Genomic DNA, 22792 nt, shown 5'->3' on the forward strand with positions numbered 1-22792 from the left:
CATCCACTTGGCTCTGACACTTCCTGGAGCCTGAATTGGAATCTCCGGCCCTATCGTGTAAACCTATCCACTACAGTTGCATAAAGTTCAAAGTAGCATAGAAGGAGGAGAAAGACTGGTTGAACCAGATCCTTGGGTGTGGGTTTCATAGGTTTTTCCCGTCTCATTGTTAGAGTAATTTTGGTTTGTGTAATGACAGTATTATAAGGTGCAATGAAGGGACACGAGACAAGGAGCAAGCTTGTGATGCTACCGTCAACCTCCCTCCATGCCCCTCCCTTCTAGAAGACAAAGTGCACAGCACAGACAGCAGCCATTACACTCTGCTTTTATTAGAAAAAAAAAAAAATATATATATATATATATATAGACATGTATTGGGGAACATTAAATACCTTGGATGTGCTAATGAGAAAATCATTTTCTCTACATGGACTGAATTTTTACTTGGAGACATGTTTTCCTACTAAAGGGAAGACTAAAGAAGGATTTTACTGTCGACCAGGCAAGACACCTTCCCAAAGATGACAATGACTTGGACAGTGTAGATGGCGGGCTGGGGCACCTGGAATCCTTGGCCCATACTGGCAGGTACTAACTGGAAACAAACCCTTCTTGGGGGGCAAGGATGGGAGGCACCTTAGGCCCAGCTGCTCATCTTCGAACCTTACACTTTTCAAGCTATGTTGGTGTCTGACTTTCCTTTCCCTCATAGAACAACTCTGGCCCTTGGAGGTGGCTTTATGACTGCAGGCTGTATAACCCATCATTCTCCCTTGCTCTGGGTAGGAGGTAAGCCTATGGTAGCAGAAACACCTACATACTGGGACTTGGAATTCCAGTTTGTGTTCATTTAACTTTGTGGCATGAAGTCCATGGTGAATTGCTCTTTTTTCTTCTAGGATCTGTCCAACAGCTGCCATGCGTGCCTGACCCTCAGCAGTCTCACTCTTCAAGATTGATCTGCTTTTGACTGATCCGTGACTCTGGGCAGTGGCTGATATGGGCTTTTTTTTTTTGCAGAACATCTCGACCATTGACTTTTTTCTTGGGGAAAATCCACTTTAAAAATAGCATCATCCTTTTTCTGAAGAGGCTTTCTGGAGGGCTATGTTTCTTCTCTGGCATGCGCTGGAGACATCTGCTCCCAGTAGAGCCTGTTATTCCCCTGACCTGGGCAGGGCGGCTCATACTTCCAGCTTGAGAGGTCCCTAATTCTTTAAACCTTTCTTCATGCTCTCCTGGTTTATGCCTCCTACAGTCCTCCCTTTTGTAAGTAGGGGCAATCATCTTGCTCTGGCTCTTCCATGAGTCTTGGAGTTTTGAAGTTTTGGGCTCCTGCTGCCCTAGGTTGCTCCTTTGGGCTTCCATAAGGCCACTTGGCTCCTGGGAAGCTAACCTGTCTCTGGTGAGGACTCTCTGGGGATGGCACTGAGGCACCTGAGAAGCCAAGTTGTCTGCAGCAAGGAACCTGTGTTTGGGAAAGTCCTGAAGCTGGTTGTCTGACTGTACCTTTACTTTGGAGTTAAACTCACTAGCAACCTCCATATTAAGGCATGGCTCACCTGGATGTTGGAAAACAGACATTCTAGGTAGTAGGAAACTTTTACTGGCCCCTGGCACCTCTAAACTCCTCATATGTACATTTGTGGTTTGGGATTTTGTCAACACTTTGGTTTCCAAGATAACACGAGACTGTGGTTGAAGAGCAGGAGACTGCTTGGCCTCCACAGCCTCCCTGGCCTCTTCACCTCTCAAAGACTGGGATCCTAAGTTCACCTCCATCACTGTTACCCTATGGCAGGGGTCTCCTGAGGCCTGACCACCACTCTCCTCTCTTGGCTCATTCCTGACCATTGCTGAACTTGGACCTGGCTCTAGGCTGTCCCTCTTGACCCATTCCACAGTCTCACTCTTCCAGGTTCTGCCCACAAGGCTGAGTGTGAGGGACTGAGAAGGTGGCCTGCCCTCCTGTCCAGTCAGAGAAGCCTTTGAGGGCTCATGGTAGTCACCAGATGGAATCGCTCCCAGGGCACTCTGGATTTCCTTACACACAGTTGAGGGGACAAGGAGAGGCCTCTTCAGGGTAGGAACTGACTCTTCTGTTATCATCTTCTCTCCTGAATGAGCCTGAGGAGGTTTCTCCAGGAACTCAGCAAACTGGACTGTTGAGTGGGACCCAGACACACAGGTAGCTTCAGGGGAAGAGGCAAACTGCAGAACGGTGGAGGGTTGGAACTTTTTCAACTTAAAGACATTTATGGCCTTGAGGACCTTGAGGGGTAGGGTCCACCTGTGCTTTACCCCAAACCTTATAATATGTGCTTCCAGCACCTCTCGAGTGTCTGGATCAAGGAAGGAAACCCTACAGGAGGTGTTCATGCAGGGTTCCCAACCCTTCAAGCAGTATCTTCCACAGGCTCCAGCAGGCACTGCTTTGCACGCCTCACCAGGAGGGTCTTGACATGAGAGCTGATGAAAGTTGTCCTTGCCAGGAAGCCTCCCCAGGCAGCTGTAGGAGAGCAGATGGGGCCAGGATGGCTGGACAGGACAGGCAGGGCTGGGGACCTGCAGCCCAAGAACCCTCCTCTGCCCCCACACTGACTTCATAAAGCTCCTGTTCTCCCTCACTCTAGGGCCTTAGCCACGCCCTCCCATGGCTGGGGTCACATTATAGGCTCTGGGAGGAAGGACGACCCAGGAGAGAAGGGGAAAGATTCTTTACCTTTGCCGAAGTGAAACCAGGTTGTGAGTCCCCTCCAGTTCTTCCAGGCAATCTCTGCAAGCTGGAAATCAGGAGACTGGGTCATGGTGGTGAAGGCAGAGGCCTAAGAGTCTTTCAGGAGGCTGAGTGCAATGGCCCTTTAAGGGAAATCTTTGGAGGATTAGACTCTGGAGCCCAAGTATCAGTGTCCAAGGCCACATGTCCCTGACAGTGATGGTAAATCTCACTTGAAAAGGGTTTGTCCTTTGCAAAGTGCTTCCACTTTAATTAGGCTCAGGCTCTGTTTCCTGAGGAATAAGCTCTGCCACTGGCATCCTCAGAGACCATGAAGCTGGGCCCTCAGGACTAGGAGAGATGGAAGCTAACTCTCGGGGGCGCGCAGGGCTGAATGGCAAAGGCCTACCTTTCAAAGATCCACTTTTCTTCCTACTCCTGCTCCTCCCCTTCAGCTCTACTTGATGCTGAGAGATAAGAAAAAATGAGGGGCGAACACCCAACTCTCACTGTCCTCTATCTAGGCAAGCTGTGTTCATGAACAACATGACTTTCTACATTTAACTAAAACTCTGTGGGTTTTTTTCCCCTTTTACTTATTTTTAAAGTGGATAACAATATTTTCAGTTTTTCTTCTTTGAAGAGTGCAAAGAAGGTTTTTTTTTTGTTTTTGGGGTTTTTTTTTTGCGGTACGCGGGCCTCTCACTGCTGTGGCCTCTCCCGTTGTGGAGCACAGGCTCCGGACGCACAGGCCCAGCGGCCATGGCTCACAGGCCCAGCCGCTCCGTGGCACGTGGGATCTTCCCGGACCGGGGCACGAACCCGCGTCCCCTGCATTGGCAGGGGGACTCTCAACCACTGCACCACCAGGGAAGCCCAAGAAGGATTTTTTAAGTTTTAATCACCATAGATTTCTTCTGTCACTGTTCCTCTGATCAAGAAACACACACATTCTCAGACCTAAATGCTCACGTGAGCTTTGTCAGATAGGATTCTGCTTCCCAAGGCCAGACCTCCACTCCAGCCTCTTCTCTCAGGCTCTCAGGGGCTCAGCCCCAACACAGAGGAAGGTCTCACTTGTGACACCCGCTGTGGGTAGGTGGCTGGTGAACCAGGGCTCAGGGGTCAGCCTTCCTGCAGAGATTGAACTCTTAGTAATCCAGTCCTTGACCATTATTAGTCACGGCATTTGGGACTTGCCCTGGAGCCCTCTACCATACCTGAACTCCTGGTCTAAGATCTCAGGCTAGAAATCCTCATGCCCACTCTAACCCCTCTCTGGCCTGGCTTTTCCCTAGAAGGATGATGTTCTATACTTTTCTGAGAGTTCCCATCTCAGGAGTCTCTCTAGGTGGTTTAGAAAAGTGGAAATAAGAATAAGAAAAAAAGAGATAATCTCTGCTGGGATTAAGCCAAAGGTTTCTTACCTTCCTGATGTTTCTATGTTTCCTAGGTGGTGCTAAGAATGGATTACTCTGGAAGCAGGGGAGTAACATTAGGAAGAGCACCAGTCCACACAGGAACCCAAGGATGATATTAATCACCCAGGAAGTTGGGCTGCATCTCAGCCACATAGCAACAATGCTTTTCGAAGAAAAGAGATTCTCCATCTTCTGAATTGCATTGCTGCCCTCAGGCAACAGAGCACTGGGAGTTCACTTGATGGCAGAACCCCAGGCCTGCATCACAGAGCTGTGGCCTTGTCACAAAGGGCTCCTGAGTGTGGGGGAGGGGCAATAAGAGAAATAGGCTGAATCACTGCCCCGCCTTCCCATCCAGACCCACAGACACCTGCACCCTCCTGGGGCTTCCAGATCCCTCCTTCCAACTACTCTCATCCTGTCAGAGAGACCTTAGCCAATTTTCTGTTCATTGCATCTGGAACCTGGTTCCTTCATCCATTAGAGACCTTTACTTGAGGCCCACCAATTTGATAACTCTTGAACATCTTAAGCTGACCCTGGAAGACTGGCTGTTTCACAGACATTTTTACTCAGGATTTCCTTTGTCCTCAGCTCCAACTTTCCCACATCATGTTTGTGTCTTGTGTAAACCCAGGGATAGAACTTGAATTTCGTTTACACTTATTTAGTTTTGTGAATTTTGAATAGTGTATGTTTTGCCTCATTTTCTATCAGAGGGAACTACACACAAAAATTAAAATAATTTATTTTTCAAAATTCATAAGTATGAAAGAATGATAAATAGTTATGTAATAGGGAAGAACAAATCTGACTCCACATTAGATCTTTTTTACTTTAATCTTTATGCTTTGTTGCCGGAGCTAACTCTGTCCATCCCTGTGACCCAGGCTGGCTCTGCACTTTTTGGAAAACAATGTTGCCTATAGCCTGAAATATACAGGATAGCCTATTGCTAAGGCTCTGACTTTTAAGAGCCCATTCATGGAGATAAAAAGTTGCAGAACAGAGAATAATAATTGTTTTGTTGGAGGTTTACAGGAACACGTGACCTGACCAGGATCTGACCCATCTGGCCAGCTGCTAGAACAAAGGATCCAACACCAAGATATTTGCAACAATTAGCCATGCCCCTCCCTCACCTTGCCTTTAAAAAGGCTTTGCTGAAAGCCTTCAGGGAGTTTGGGGTTTTTCCTGGGCATGAGCCACGTGTCTTCTTGCATGGCACTGTGTAAACCCTTCTCTGCTCCAAACTCTGATGTTTCAGTATTTAGCCTCACTGTGCATCAGGCACACAGACTTGCATCTGGTAACAGTTACACCTTCAAATGATGTTTTTGTAAGTTTGTAGTGTTTATAATTCTGGAGTTAGTAAATCTTTAAACTGCACAAAAACTTGGGACACACTGCAAACACGCACACACACACGTACTCATTTTCCTTAACCAATCTACTACTTTCAAATCCAATAATCCATAACTTTCTACTTAAAGAAAATCTTTCATATGTTGTCTCAACCCAACTTCTTAGTTTGCAACGATAAGACAGTCCCCACTCTCCAGATAAATTTTGAAATATGTGGTCTTAATCCATTAGGGCTGCTATAACAATATACCATAGACTGGGTAGATTAAAAACAACAGACATTTATTATCACAGTTCTGGAGGCTGGGAAGCCCAAGATCAAGTCACCAGTATGGCCACCTCGTAGTGAGAGCTCTCTTCCTGGTTCACAGCTGGAGCCTTCTCTCTGTATCCTCATATGATGGGAGGAGGCTAGAGCTATCTCTGGAGTCTCTTTTATAAGGCACTAATCCCATTCATGAAAGCTCATAAGCACTTTTGCATGGCCCCGCCTCCTATCTGTAAGAGGTAGGATTTCAACATGTAAATTTTGAGAGAACATTAACATTCAGACATGTGCACTCATGCTATACCCGGAAGCTAGGAATGGGTTAGGGTGAGCCAAGGTCCTGACCCTAAAGGGCTGTAGGGTGAAGAGTAGGACTAGGGGTCAAACCCTTGGGGCTGAGCCAGGTCTTGAGCAGCCTCTTCAGATATTCCTAGTGTGTTATGTATGTATTCTCTTTTCTGAGTGTGCCTTGCCTTTCCAGCCCCATCCTCTCAGGCCCCTGAAGCTTCAAGTCCAGCCTGAACCATATAGAAAGGGAGCTTTGAGTCTTACACAAAATTCCCTTATGACACCATTTTCTATCCCTTAGCAGTAACACAAGATTCACTGAAGGATTCACATGGTAAATATGTCTTAATGCCCCATGAGGGCTTTAAAATAATGTGTATTCTCTGCTTGTTGGTCATAATTTTATACAGTTTTAGTGGGAACGTGGGCATGTGAGTTTATTTGGCTATATTGCTATGAATGTGCACTTTCACAAACATATCTCCTACATCTACTATTTTTCCTACAGTCTTTTCCTCCCATATGATATTCTCACCTTAATTCAACCTTTTATCAAAATTTAGACTTAGGTCTCTCACCATGTGGACATGTTTGTAACAAAATAGCTTCAACCGAGGAGGTCAGTGGAAGGCCTGGACCAGCTACCTTGGTTCCATGATAGTAAGCAAAGGATCGCAAACTACCATGTTAAGCTTAAGCACAAAGCAAAGTTTATTTAAGCATAGGTACACTCTCAGAGAGGGAGAGAGAGAAGGAGAGAGAAAGAGCAGGCTGTTTCTGAGAACAGGCTATTTCAGCGAAGTGAAGCAAGCCCAAAGCAAAGCAAAGTATATCGAAGCAAAGGTACACTCTCGGGGTGGGGGGGGGGATGGGTGTACTGTTCCTGCAAATTGAAAGCAGCATTCCTATAATGGCTTACGAGCGCTTTTAAGGAGCATTTTGCAGAGAGGTGGGGGTGAGTGACAAGGATCATTATTTGATTGACAGTCCTGAGCTATGTAACAAGTTTTCTGCTGTGCATGCTCTCATCCTTGAATCCCCAAGAAATGCCTACTGGGTGGGGGGAGGGGCAAAACCACATGTAATTTATTGTAATTATGGTATAATGAGTTTGGATTTACTACAGGTTATACGCCTGTCTGGTCTGGGCATGCACAGCCTGGAGAAGTCCCCTTGTGTTACTGTGCCTCTCTTTATCAGGATAAGCTGCCCACCACCCGACCATAGTTTCTCCCATTCTGGGTGGATTCAAGGGAGAGTTCCCAGATGGCTGGGTGTGACTCAATTTCTTCTTCTTGTCTTTCTCACCACTGTCACCTCCTTGCTGCTAATGTCTGACTAACTACCTAACAGGTCTTCTTTGCATTCATATTTGCTCTCTAAATTTTCTCTATTACTTTATTTTCAATATGTTTTGTTTGATGGGTTTTTTTTGAAATTTAAAAATCTTATGATAACATTTACCTTGATTTATTTAATTATTGTTCTACTGTTATTGATTTCTGTCATCTTATTTTATGCTTTATTTTCTACATTTTCTTTATTGTTTCTTTTTTTCCCTTCTTTGGCATCTTCCATTTTACAGGTCAAGGGTACTTATGTTTGTTTGACATTTGGGAATTTTTAATATTGTAATGGTTTTATATCTTGAATTATGTTAATTTTCTCCTCAATTTCTTACCTGTGGATGAAAAATGTTCCCTGCCATATCAGTAGACAAAGGATGTTGCAGTCGTCAAGTCAGACGTCAAAGCAGGAACCCTCAACTGTGCACCTTGAGGGGATTCGGGATGGAGAAAAACAGGGTACTGATTCTAGAGTTAAGGTGCATATCAAAGGAATGATTTCACGGAGCCCAGATTCTTTCATCTTCTCATACATAGAAAAGTGCTAAAGTCCTTAACTTGAGATGTCTAGTTTTCTTTAATTAATAGTAATCTTTTGATGTTCTGACTACCTGGTTTTTGTTGACTCCTCCCTTAGGTCTTCTGAGCAGTTCCTCAGAGTGATCTGACAGGCTGTGTTCTGGGCTTAAGTCCTCAGAAAATCTGCCAAATAAAACATAATTCTCCTTTTGGGTTGTGCATATTTTTCAGTCAGCAGTCTTGGCAACCAATGAAGGGGCCCAGAGCAGACTTTTCTTCTTTGCCTGAACTCTATGAGGATCCAGAGTCCTGGCACCAGCAGAGGCTTCTTGGGCCTGTCCGCTTTCTCAGAGTGTCCAGACGAATTTGGGTGAGTATCTCCTGGTTCTTGGATCTCCAGTTTTGGTTGATGATCCTAAGTTTTATTCAGTGGTGTTAAACTCTTCTCTTGAGTAGTAGGTTATCCTTGAAACTTGGTTTCAAGAAGAAGTACCTGGGTCATCCTCAGTGAAAGACACTGGGAAGATTTTTACTCAGTTTAAACACTGAGAGCTTATCCTCAGTAGAAAAACACTGGGAAGACTTTTGCTCAAGTGGGTTAGCCTCACTTAAAAGACACTGGGAAGATCTTGCTCAGTTTAGACACTGTGTGGTTTATCCTCAGTTGAAAGACTGGGGAGACTTTGCTCAGGTGAAAGACACTGAGTAAAAGTTGGACTGGGTAATTAGGTGGAAGACTAACCTGTCTTCCTTGAATTGGCTACTTTAATAGAGTTTGTCAAAATAAAAGTGATCTTCACAAATTGAACTCAGAATGGGGAACTTAGCTTTCAATACAAAAGAAAAAGGAACAACAGATTTCCAGCCTCCAACGGATATCCTGGCCAGGTTTATGTACATACAAAATTTACATTTACAAGTGCTTACTTACTTGGGACTTAAAGAAAATCTTGCCCTAAAAATGACTAAGATAGGACTCTTTTATTGCATATGCAGTTAAGTTAGAAAAAGCTGGCTTGATAAAAACATCTTTTCAGAATTCTGACTTCAAAAAAACAAAAGGCTTTCTAGGGGAAACTTGCATTTCTCTTCCTGTGTCTTTGAAATGTAAGTGTTCTGATATTTTTCAGTGTGTGTGTGTGTGTGTGTGTGTTTTGAGAACTTGGTCACTACCATCCAAAAGTACTTATATGGTGTACATTTGGCAGCCAGTCAAATAGACTGGGATTCTGAGCAGGCTTTTGTCTGACTGTACAACTCTCGGGGGCTTTTTGCCATCCTAACCTTCATTGTGTCAGCCTGTACAACAAAGACCATTACTTTCTTAAACTACTTTTGGGAGTAAACTTTCTGGATCTTATTTAGACAGCATCCTTTACACTCTTTTGTGGGGAAGCCTCTTGCGTCTTATTGGTTTGAGTCACTATTAAGGTATACCTCATTTATGGGCAGATCATGGATCCTTCAAATTGGAGAAACTTCTAAATTGGTAAATTTTTAGAGAGCTCTCATTATAAACAGCTGTTTCATTGGCTCCTATGGGGGGGAAATGTGGGAAATTAGACATATAATGGTTAACCTAAAAACTCCTTTAGTTTCAAACAAACCCAAAAAATTGGTTTGGGAAACCTTATTTGTGGTCTCTGCTTCCCCTAAATGGGTCTTACAGATGCTAATAAAAACATTAGAATAATTATTGTTAATTAGGTTAAGTAACAGGGAAAAAAACTGAAGGAAAAGTCTAAAAACTTTTTCCCAACAAGGTGAAAATTTTAAAGGGACTTCTCCTAAATGAATAAGAAATCTTTAGATGGTTATTTTAAAGTGGGATAAATAAAACAGACATTAATGAGATAAATCAAAGATTGGATACAATACTACCTAAGATTGGATGGGCCAAAGGGATCTCCTACTTGTCATCAACATTAAAGGGCCAGACCCAAACAAGTCTGCCCTATTTACCCCAGTTTAAAATACGTATATTTTATTACATATAAATTTTATACACGTAAAATTACACTGAGATACCTGACCAACAATTACTTGGGGCAAAAGTTAGACCAATTAATCAAGTTAAAAGATTGACAAAAGTGCCTGAGTCCCTTGGCTTGATCAACCACTCTCTGGGGACCCCAGAGTCTTTATAAAAATTGGTATGTTTAAATGGGCATTGTATAAGATAATTACCTCTCTTTTGCCTAATTATATTGTGTGGGATAGACATGTTTCACTGGGGAATTCTTCCCCTGCTTGATATTATAAGACGGCATATGAAGGAAATATTAATTAAACATACTAAAGGAAACCAGTGGGATTACCTGAGCCTATAAAATATAAAGTAAAAACTAACAGCTAATATTTAAGGGATAATAAAAATAAATAATGGAGACTTTACTCTGGGTCTAATCTGTGCACTCAGAAAGAGGGTCTTTGTTGAATGCCTTATGCACGTTTTGAAGGTATGATAAATTAAACCATAAAGTTCTAGACTATAGAATTCTGAAATTTCAGTCTAGTTGGAAATCTTCTCACTGTTACAGAAAAGCAAATTAAAGAAAACGTAGTTGGGCAAATCACTCTTTCAATATTATTTAGGTGACAGGCCAGTTCTTTGGGGAATTAAAAGCAACTGTCTTTGTCTTGCAAATCGGTACAAATCAGAAATGTAAATACAGACCACAATGACCTGAGACTGAGCCTAATTAGCTAAATTAGGTAGAACCTGAAACCAAGGTTAAAAAAGGGGAAAAAGTGGCCTTTTAAAACTCAAACTGCTGATTAGTCAGTCAAGAAGACGGAGGAGTAGGAAGATGTGGAGTTCATATCTCCCCACAAATGCATCAAGAATACACCTACAAATGGAACGATTCTCCCAGAGCGCCTGATAAACACTAGCAGAGGACCTCAGGCACCTGAAAGGACAAGAAAGATCCCCACGTAACCAGGTAGGACGAAAGAAAGAAGAAGGGAAAAGGAAGAGCAGATGAAGTGGGACGTGACCTGTGACCCTGGGCGGGGGAGCGGAGCTGAAGGTGAGAAGAGGTTCCCGCATCTGGGGAAGCAGCGGGGAGAGAAGCTGGGGCAGAAGGAGAAATTTGGTGGCTCAGAGAACAGTGCAGCAGCCAGTCTGTGGCAGGCAGGAGAGAGTGAGGCCTACACAGATGGTCTGGCCACAGCTCTGCATGCCCCAGCCACTGGTGACCACTGGTGCACACGGGGGCTGAGTGTTGGAATGTGGGGTTTGAAGAGCAGACCCAGGAAGGGGAATGATGTTGGCTGTGAGGAGACAGCTCAAGGGGATAGGAGTGAGGAGCTCCACAACAAGGAATGCTCCTGGAGGAAGCCCAGACCAGCATAGAAGCAAAGTGCCACTGCTGAGTGATGCACAAAGGGCGGGGCCCCCATTGCAGCCTCTCTCCTCACACACCGGCCCCTGCCTCCACAGGCACTAGGAAGGGCTCCTGCCAGAGTGGCTCACATGCCCCCAGCCATCATCACCTCAGCACTCTCCTGCTTGGGTGGCCCATTTGCCCAGCTTGCCACCTTGACTCCCTCCTGCCTGACAGGCTCGTACATCCCATAGCCACCCAGCACCCTCTCACCTGGGCAGCCTGCCTGCCCTGATTGCCGCTTCTACATCCTCCTGCCTGACAAGCTCGTGTGCTCCAGCAGCCTTGGGAGCAGACACCAGTGGGTGGCCCACATGCAGAGATGGGGCTGAAACCACAGCTGAGTTCCAGGGAACATGCAACTAAGGAAGAAGAGCTGAAATCTCTCCTCATGGCTGTGCAAATCATGGCATTACACTTCCTCTGATGGTTTCCTAAATTCAGCACCTGGGAACATCCCAATGGACAAGTGCTCCTGCAGCTGAGACAGGTCAGGCTTTAGCAGCTGTGGGTTTTGTGGGCACATACATGCTGGGGTTTGGCCAGGCCAGAGTCTGAGCTGCCTCCATATCTCACATAGTGGGTCCAGGTACATAATTACTGCAGTCCTGGGACCTGACCTCAGTGGATCTGGGCCAGTGGCCTAGTAAAAATGAGGCCTGAGTCACCAGGGCCAGTTGCCGGCATAACCATGGTTAAGGTGGGACTGAGAGCAGTACCAACAGCCGTGTACTTTGTAAGCCCACACAATGGGCGAAAGGAGACAAAACAGAGCATACCCACAGGTGAACACCTCCAGAGGAGGAATACTCAAAGGCTTCTATCCCAGTGGGAGTGCTCCAGTCCTCCCGACCTCACACCGCAGATCAGAAACACAGCTAAGAAACAGATCTGACGGCCTCTACTCCAACGACTAGGGGTCAGAACCCAACCCTGACAAGGCAGTGACAACCACAGAGGAAAGGGAAATTTCTGCTGAATAAAAATCAAAATTAAGAAAATCAACAGGAAAGATCAAACTTGGAAAATGTTTGCAATATCAATATCTGGCAAAGAACTTATATACAGATTAAAGAATTTTTACACTTCAAAAATAAAAAGACAATCCAATGGGAGAAAATGGCAAAAATATATTTATGGATATGTTATATATATAAATGTAAAGTATATGTATCTATGAATATATGCCTATTGGCTATTTGCATGTCTTCCTTTTATTTTTAAGTGCCTAATTATATTTTTTATATGTATACACACTATTACATATAAAATAGATAACTAATAAGAACCTACTGTATAGCACAGGGAACTCTATTCAGTACTCTGTAATGATCTATATGGGAACAGAAACTAAAAGAGTGGATATATGTATATGTATAACAGACTCACTTTGCTGTACAGCAGAAACTAACACAACATTGTAAATCAACTATACTCCAATAAAAATTAATTAAAATATTTACATATATTGTATACAACATATATATTAAGTATATATAATTTATATATATTTAGAGATTGCTCCATCAAAGATGTATAAATTATAATGAGATACCACTACATACCACTATAATGTCTAAAATTTAAAAAACTGTTAATATCAAGTTTTGGTGTGGACCTAGAGAAACATGAATACATTGTTAATGGACTTGTAGCATGAAAGCTTTAAAGTTAAATATACATTTACATATGACCAAGCAATTACCTAATAGTTCATACTTATCCAAGAGATATGAAGTCTTATGTCGCACAAATTTGTTCACAAAAATGTGTAACACCATTATTCATAATAGGTAAAACTGGATATGACCAAAATATCCAAGATTTTTTTTAAACATCTTTATTGGAGTATAATTGCTTTACAGTGGTGTGTTAGTTTCTGCTTTATAACAAAGTGAATCAGTTATACATATACATATGTTCCCATATCTCTTCCCTCTTGCATCTCCCTCCCTCCCACCCTCCCTATCCCACCCCTCTAGGTGGTCACAAAGCACCGAGCTGATTTCCCTGTGCTCTGCGGCTGCTTCCCACTAGCTATCTATTTTACGTTTGGTAGTGTATATATGTCCATGCCACTCTCTCAGTTTGTCACAGCTTCCTCTTCCCCCTCCCCATATCCTCAAGTCCATTCTCTAGTAGGTCTGTGTCTTTATTCCCATCTTACCCCTAGGTTCTTCATGACCTTTTTTTTTTTCTTCTTAGATTCCATATATATGTTAGCATACGGTATTTGTTTTTCTCTTTCTGACTTACTTCACTCTGTATGACAGACTCTAGGTCCATCCACCTCACTACAAATACATCAATTTCGTTTCTTTTTATGGCTAAGTAATATTCCATTGTATATATGTGCCACATCTTCTTTATCCATTCATCCGATGATGGACACTTATGTTGCTTCCATGTCCTAGCTATTGTAAATAGAGCTGCAGTGAACATTTTGGTACATGACTCTTTTTGAATTATGGTTTTCTCAGGGTATAGGCCCAGTACTGGGATTGCGGGGTCGTATGGTAGTTCTATTTTTAGTTTTTCAAGGAACCTCCATACAGTTCTCCATGGTGGCTGTATCAATTTACATTCCCACCAACAGTGCAGTAGGGTTCCCTTTTCTCCACACCCTCTCCAGCACTTATATGGTACTGGCACAAAAACAGAAATATAGATCAATGGAACAGGATAGAAAGCCCAGAGATAACCCCACACACATATGGTCACCTTATCTTTGATAAAGGAGGCAAGAATATACAGTGGAGAAAAGACAGCCTCTTCCATAAGTGGTGCTGGGAAAACTGGACAGGTACATGTAAAAGTATGAAATTAGAACACTCCCTGACACCATACACAAAAATAAACTCAAAATGGATTAAAGCCCTAAATGTAAAGCCAGACACTATCAAACTCCTAGAGGAAAACATAGGCAGAACACTCTATGACATAAATCACAGCAAGATCCTTTTTGACCCACCTCCTAGAGAAATGGAAATAAAAACAAAAATAAACAAATGGGACCTAATGAAACTTAAAAGCTTTTTTTGCACAGCAAAGGAAACCATAAACAAGACGAAAAGACAACCCTCAGAATGGGAGAAAATATTTGCAAATGAAGCAACTGACAAAGGATTTATCTCCCAAATTTAGAAGCAGCTCATGCAGCTCAATATCAAAGAAACAAACAACCCAATCTAAAAATGGGCAAAAGACCTAAATAGACATTTCTCCAAAGAAGATATACAGACTGCCAACAAACACATGAAAGGATGCTCAACATCACTAATCATTAGAGAAATGCAAATCAAAACTACATTGAGGTATCACCTCACACCGGTCAGAATGGCCATCATCAGAAAATCTCCAACAAGATTTATATGGGTGAACCAGTTGTGGTATATCCATACAATGTCATATCATACAGCAGTAGAAGGATAGAATTATGAGGAATGCAACAAGGATGAATCTCAGAAACACTATGCTGAGAAAAAAGCTAGACACACAAGAGTATGTACTTTATGTTTCTGTTTATATGACTTTCTAGAAAAGGAAAAATGAATCTATGGCGACAGAAAACATATCAGCAGTTGCCTGTATCAAAGATGGAGTAGAGAGTGACTGCAAAGAGGAAAGGGAAAACTGCAAAAGGGGGTAATAGGAAAATTGTCTACCTTGATGGAAACAGAGTTACAAAATATTTACATTTGTCAAAATTCATTAAAGTGTACATTCAAGTTAGTATATTTTTTATATTATACCACAATATATTTCTTTTAATAAAAATAATTATGAAGAGTAGGTAAGTGGGCAAAGGACCTGAACGCCAGCTTTAGCTATGTTAGAGCTGTAAAATCAAAAAAGATCAAGTTGCCCCTAATTTAAAAACCAGGAAAATGCATAGAAGTTGAGGAATAGAGATTTTAACTTATTTTAAGAGTGAGTTTTCTAACAATTAGAGCTTCCTAAAAATGAAATAAACTTATTTTGAGTTGCAATTTCTTTCTCAGTGAGGACATTCAAGTACAAGATGACGATCATTTTTCAGGTATGTTGTAGAAGTGCCTTAGAGATTGAAATTTGCATTAACCAATACTTAAGATGATTCAATAACATCAGAAAATATGCTATATTTATATATGCTCTTTTATGGTAGAGTTCTGTCTATAATGTTTTCTAAAATATCCTTTGAATTAATATTTCAATAGTAGTCTCCAGTGCTGCAAATGTAGGCCAGAAAGTTAGATCTGTGCACAGTCTATTTTTTAAGAAGCTTGTAATCTGGAAGAGAAGATAGACAAAAATGTTGTAGCAAAATGCAGTAAGTTTCATAATAGAGATATCCTCATGCTCTTATATGACATGGAAGCAGTGTCACATTCTTAATATGTCATCTTTTTCTGAAATACTTCAGTATTAATTTCTAACAATGATAATAATTAATTAAGGCATGAATTATTTACGGAGAGATACTAGTTATTCCTAAAATATTTGGAGATTGTTTTAACATGAAGGTATTTCTTAGAATACCTCCAGTAAAGTTCCAAAACGTGTCTTTCAAAGCCTAAATGTGTTTGTACAATCCTGAAAACCTCAAGGAAAAATGTGAATGTTGCTGATTATCCACCATTTAAAGTTTTCTAGGCTTTGGCATTTTTCTGCAAGTATAAATAATTGACTATGAACTATGCAGAGAGTTGTTTTACCTGAATTTCTTTGAGATCCATCAGATGTGGCCATTAAAATGAGCCAATCTCCTCCATTACAACTACTCACTGTGCAGGCTTCTAGTCAAGCATTGGTGGAGATAGCGCAGCTCAATTTAAATTTAAAATTCAAGGTAATGTAACTAAACAAGTTAGTCCTATCCTTTTCCCCTTACTTTCCCTTAGAGAGTTTTTGAAGTTAGGGATTTGTAAAATGAAAATATTAAACCAAATTTAATAGCAAAATGTCATTGATATCATTAGTGAAACCAAGCCCAGTTTCCATTTACCCCAAAGTATAAATCGCCTATCTGAGAAGCAGTTCAAATTTAAGTCATGTCAGATTGGTGGTCTTTCTGAGTTTCAGTTTGGAACTCTTATTTGAAGTCATTGTTTCATTCAAGAGCACCTCAATATCAATAGCAGATTTTCTACTTCAGCAAAAGCCTTGATGTACATCAGTGCCATTGGGTCCAGAGGATAGCCTCTTTGTACGTTTTTTTCTCCCAGTCTCACTGCAATGTTAAAGTCACTGATATCACAGAGCACACTTCTAATCCTAACTATATGCCCTAATTTTGGCAGAAATCCACTCCTCCACTTTTATGCAATGTATTAACAACCAGAAATTTAATTGTATTTGTTGAGACTGTAATATCAACGTGAAGCATTCCTTTTTTGAAGCTCAAATTCTTAATACTTGCTTTCCCCTTTGCAAGAAATACTTACTCCTTTACTCCCTTGTCCCCTTAGGCTACCTACCCTCATACATCAGTTAAGAAGACATTTCACAAGGGATGCCTTTCCTCATCCTTCCAGGTGAGAAAGGCTCCCTGTTCCATGGCTCATAGTACCCTGTCTATATTTACTACAATTAGTAATTATTCTTTAGACTGCAGGCTCTAAGAAATATGGACAATGCTTGCTTTTCCACACCTTGTATTACCAGCACCTAATGCAGTGCCTGGGACATAGTAGAAGTTCTATAAATATGTAATGATTGATGAATGAATGAATGAACGAATGTGTTAGTAACAAGATAAATGCATAAATCGTATTTGTAAAGCACAATACAAAGTAATTTCATTAATATTCACCCACTTATTTGTACCTTTATACCCTTCTCTTCATTTATATATCTTAGAATTACTTTTAATTTTATCAGCAGGGATACAGGATTTAATGATGAAATTTTGATGAAATGTATTAGAAATATTTGTGAGTGAGTAAGCACTATGCCATGGTGAGAGAGAGAAAAAAAATAAAAGCTATTGCTATATTCTTGACTCAAGTCATACTCAATATTATTTGTTACATATTATATTACACACACAAATGCATTCTCACTGGCATGGTATCACCTACATTACTATAATTTCCATTTCCTTCCCAATCCCTTTAAAGCCCACATCTGACCCTTAGACTTATTAAATTGCATTGTTTTAAACCACTTCTCCAATTTGTCAAGGTCATATTATGGTCATGTTGAATTTTGATCTTGACAAAGTATTAATCAGTCTTATCAACTAAAGAGAACTGTAAATTACTAAATCCACATGCTTTTCTATCATCCTAGACTTGATGAAAATACTAAGTAGCCTCTGGCCCAGGATTGACCTCTACATATAAAACTTCTGTCCACTTTGGTTGAGAAGGAACTATAAATGAGTTTAATTGTTCTACCTACTTTGTTTCCAATAAATAGGTCTCTGGTGCTGATCTATTTTTATAAATTTGTGAATGAATTCAATTAGTAACATTTTTTTATAATATTAATATTTAATGTCTGATTTCAAGTCATGGATGAAAAAATGCTAACATCAATGAAAACTACTACTTGCCCAAATAGATTAATAATAGTAAGAACAGTTAAAGTAGATTTTAAATCTACTGTCATGTTTATTTACTTTCCTGAATTGTTCCCACTGTGCCACTTCCTTACTTTCTGAATATGACAGGTTCATGCATGACGTCTTCCTCTAGATGCTGTGCCATTAAGAAATCTCACTGATTATAATAGGTGATCATCTATGATGGATAATAAGATAAATATGCTTGTGCATTTTCAATCACAAATCCATGTCTTGCACAATGAAATGATTTTACTTGTTGCTTGATCACGGGGACTTCTTCCTCTGAATAAATAAGACTTGACTTTGCCTCTTTATGCAGTCATCTGTTCACAGTTCTGCCTCTCTCCAGTAGACTGTGTCTCCTTAAAGACAAATGAATATTCATTCATCTTTGATCCCCATTGCTTAGCATGCATAGTAATTGTTCAACAAATATTTGTTTAATAAATTAAACACCAATATGCCGTGAAGTAGGAAAATCTGGAGATGTGAGTGGTCAAGATGGGGGGTGTGATTAAAGGACCCCTCTGAATTCTAAGAACAACATACTTAGGAGGGAATGCATGAGTAATCAATGGGGCTGACTACTTGACAACTAGTATGTATTCAACTTTCAAATTCTATATTATAAGCATCCCTGAGTGTAATTTGAAATGGATAGACAGGAATCTTTATTTTATTTTTTCTAATGAGGAAGCAGTGTAGGTCTCTATTCTCATGGCCTCTGTTGCTTCCTATGAATACTTCTCCAATATCTTGACATAATCATTTTCCAGAAGCCAAGAGAGTCCAAAAGAAAATGACAAACAACAGAAACTGCTTTCATTTTCTAGTGTTTGGAAAAACATAAAAATAGGTTTAAGTTTTTCAAACATACTTAGATTTCATGAGATTTTACTTGGTTTATAATCAATATGATAAGATGCATATATATGTATATATAGAATCATCATTCATTTTAAATTGGAAATAATGTGTATCCCCATGGCTGATTTGCAAACTGTCAATAATAAGAACCAAGCTTATGTCCTCCTAAGTCTTTTGTAGCCCCATTTTAACACATTTTCTGAAAGTTATTTCACTTCAACCACTCTAGATACTTTCTATAAAAACAATAGATGACTTTTTAAATTTTTCATTTCAAAATGAAAATATTAAAATATGCTACAAATTGGTGCAATAATGGAAGCTACAACTTACCATGTAAGTTTGTTTGTAATTGAGCAAAATATGTTCCAATAATTTTTGCATTGTATTTGCCTTTCTCTCTGTAATTATTAACCCTTTTTCTTTTACTATGGAATGTGAATTTTGATTTCTCATCTTCAAATTTGCCTTTAAATACATTTCTACCCCTATTTTTCTTCCATCTGGAAGCTAAGTTTTCAAGAGAAAATTTGTTTCCACAAATATTGAATGTCTTCATATTAGGAATAATTCTAATGCAACTACTTTGTATTTGGAAATGTGCCACTGTGTTTAGGAAGGCTAAACACATACTTTTGGGTAAGTTCAAAAAAGATTACTCCAATGATTCAACCAAATATATTTCAAGCATATTGATAAGAAATTTCAAACTAATTGTGTGTGATAGCCATCAATTAAAGACGTAAAATGAATGCCTGCTATTTTAAAACATAATTAAGCCAAGGAAAAGCTATGCATAACTAGCATGTTCCGTAAAGGTAATTGGCTCACTAACTAAATTCTAACAGCCCATTCACATTTCTAGATTTTAATTGAAGAATGGATGGAAATAGTAAGGTGAGCTCATTGCCCAATACACATAAGCATGTGACAATTTTAATTTCTGCAGAGATGCCCATATCGTATGAAATCTTATTAATATTGTGATGGAATACAGTGAATCATGCTGTGAAAGAAGCACATATTTGACTGTTGTACATGTGTTCACACACACACACACACACACACACACAAACACACAGATACACACACATTTCTTTTCTCTCCTCTCTATTCTCATTTCAGTCCCATTTTTCCTTTTCTTAGGTAACTGGTATCATGAATTTAATATAAATATTTTGAATCCATGCTTGAAGTTTTTACTATATGCAAATGAATCCATGAAAAATACATGATTGCTTTGAGTTTTAAAAATTTGTATACATGTCATCATGCCAAATATGTAATCTTGAAAATCATTTATCATGTATATAATTAATTATTTCGAGTGAAGTATTGCATTGCATCTTAAAAATAGTTTATATATGTCTTTTGTAAGCAGCAAAAACTGGAATTTTTAAATTTATTTTTATTATCTCTGTGATCAAATGTATTGTGATTATTGATCTATTTCTCCTTTATTTTTCTATGTTTTATCCCTCCCAGTACTAACTTCGTTTAAACACATTTTTCATTCTCTTTTTATGGTCTACCTTTTTATGAATCATATATGAAGTATTCATTTTTAGTGTTTTCTGAAAAATTTGACATATATTTCTAACTTTAAAAAGTCTAAAACTAATTATCTCATCTTCCTCCTAAGCGGTTCATGGACCCCTCAAATTTTAAATCTGATCTTCAGTATTTCAGTATATTATCTAGTGTTTTAGTTTTACTTTGTACATACCCCCATTGGCTATTATTTTTTACACTCAACCGTTATTCAGATTCATTCCAACATTACAAATTTCTTTGCTGGTCACTGTTCAGTGCACCTTCCTACTTCTTTTTATGCTTATTTTCTTTCTTACTGAAGAACATTCTTTGTACAATGGTCTCCAATCTTGCCTAAAACACATGAGAATTATGTGAGAACTTTTTAAAGCTCCCATTATTGAAACACCGCCTAGATCACTTTGGTTAAAAAAAAAAATCTCAAAGTATTGGCTTTAGGCATCAGAATATTTTTTAATGCCTTCAGACAATTCCAACAGCTGCTGCCACTGCTTTAGTCATTTGTTGTTGTTACAGTTTGTGGGTGGTAATTCCTCTTTGTCTAGGAATGAAAATTTCTTTACTTCTTGTTCTTGAGTAGTTTTTTAAAATGAGGTGTAGAATTTTAATTTGGACAGCTATATGTCCTCAGTACTTTGAAGATATTATTCTATTGTTTTCCAGCATCTACCTGTTTTCTGATAAGACAACGAATATTTAAAGCCAGCCCTCAAAAACAAGGCTTATTATTTCCAGGGCCCTCTTGAATTTCTTGGTTTCAACTCCTCCTCACTATTCTAATGTTGAATTTGTTTTTTCCCCTTAAATCCTGAGACTGGGGATCCCCCCCCCTTTTTTGTAAGCTTGTTCATTTGCTTTTTATATGTTGCTACATGTAAAAGCAACATATAAAAGAAAACACAAGTATAACAAACTGTGTGTTCAGATTGGAAGAAAGGATTCTCAATATCTGTTCAGCCTATCGTATTGACTGAAAGCATTTACCTTGTTTCTTTTACAACTAACTTGAATATTATGAGTCTTACATCTATACAGTACTCTTCACCCTTCTTGGAATGTCTATGCTCAATAAGGACATTAGTTGATTTGTCACTAATATTGCTTTCCCTACATGTGACCTCATTCAGAGTTCTATCCTGTCCCATATACATAGCATAATCTTATATTTTGTATCTAACTGGCATCAGTTTTCCAGTTTTTTTTTCGATTTACTTTTAAGCTTTACTTTTAGCAAGACTGTACTGAAACACTCTTACACTTTAATAGATCTAATTGTCTGGACTTAAAATAATAGATTTCTCTATCACAGGGGAATTTGTCTTTACAGATACTGATTTCTGTTCTCTGCACATGTTTTCATGTTATATGCCCAGTGTAATATGAAGCGAGTTAATTTATTGTGTTACATATAGTAAAGAATCCAGCAGAATAATGTTATTTAGGGTTTTTTTCATTATTTCTATGAATAACAACAACATCAACAATAATAGTAATAGAAAAGATAATTTTTACCTATAGCAAGTCTCAGTTTTTTCTTAAATGCAGTAGAAGGCCCTTCACACTCTATTTGTCAGCTTGGCTTCAGGTTTTCATTTTGTTGGCTAGAAGACAGATAAAGGGGATTATGGACAGAACTGAGCCTGGTTTCTGCTAATCTCCGACTTGAATTCTTTCAAGGGTTGCAAAATACGATTCAAGTATTTCACAGGCCTTTATAACCTTTGTCATCTGTCTGATATATGTGCCATCATGGGTGGATTTGGAACTGACATTTTATATCTCTGATCTCAACTGTATAAATATTTGTTTAGACTGACTATCAACATAGAACACAGACATTCTCTTCTGATGTATGGATGATACAATAGTCCTTAACTGGGCCCCTAAGGATGGGGCAGGCACAAACTAACAGAGGGCAATGAGGCAAATTTACAATGAACTCAGATTTTATATTTTCCTTTAGGTAAAAGAGTGGTTGCTTCTATACCAAAAAACTATTTCTTATAATTTGGGTTACATTAAAAATATCTCATATATACAGCCATTTATCTGAATCTATAATAGTGACTTGGTTTTCTCAAATACATTATATATGGAGTCCTTTAGACTGGAATTAAATTAATCATGGTTGTATTTTTTTTCTATTGACTTCCCAGCTATTTACCCCTAGGAAAACTCTCTTAAATAATCAAGAGAAATATTTTAGGCAACATTATGTAAATCATCACCCTTATTAGATGAATTAATATTCTTGAAGTTACAGCTCATTTCATGGAAATCAGATTAACCTGGTGTTATGGGCATTGTCATTTATCAGTAAGTTATTTGTTAATATGCTCAGTATGTGCCATAAAATATGTAACTTTAATAAGAGAATGGATCACCTCAAATAATTTAGCAAATCTTGAAAATGATAAGGATTAAAATTGTGGATGTATAAAGGACACAGAAGCTTGGAGAACTTTAAAACCATCTATTTCTATCCTGTTTCCCTCAGACAAGGAAA

At 39.4% G+C, this 22792-nt stretch overlaps 2 protein-coding genes across 2 annotated transcripts in view; both read right to left on the reverse strand.

Moving 5' to 3' along the window:
• Window positions 1-774: 774 nt before the first annotated feature.
• On the reverse strand, window positions 775-13178 carry LOC309799493 (putative spermatogenesis-associated protein 31C2). The gene is made up of 4 exons (XM_082612719.1): window positions 7743-13178; window positions 3129-3186; window positions 2726-2786; window positions 775-2512 (listed from the first exon to the last, which is right to left on the reverse strand). The coding sequence occupies exons 1-4, from the start codon at window positions 7767-7769 to the stop codon at window positions 946-948; spliced, it is 1713 nt and encodes a 570-aa protein (XP_082468845.1). The 5' UTR covers window positions 7770-13178; the 3' UTR covers window positions 775-945.
• A 3435-nt stretch (window positions 13179-16613) lies between these two features.
• The window catches only part of LOC309799254 (uncharacterized protein), a gene marked incomplete at its 5' end in the record, with an annotated part of 59460 nt that continues 53281 nt past the window's right edge, over window positions 16614-22792 (reverse strand). Inside the window, 2 exons of the mRNA XM_082612228.1 lie at window positions 16614-18227; window positions 21799-21887. The remainder of the gene's footprint in view (window positions 18228-21798; window positions 21888-22792) is intronic.

The sequence above is a fragment of the Mesoplodon mirus genome (genome assembly GCF_964341445.2).
Source record: "Mesoplodon mirus genome assembly, chromosome: 3".
Taxonomy (NCBI): domain Eukaryota; kingdom Metazoa; phylum Chordata; class Mammalia; order Artiodactyla; family Ziphiidae; genus Mesoplodon; species Mesoplodon mirus.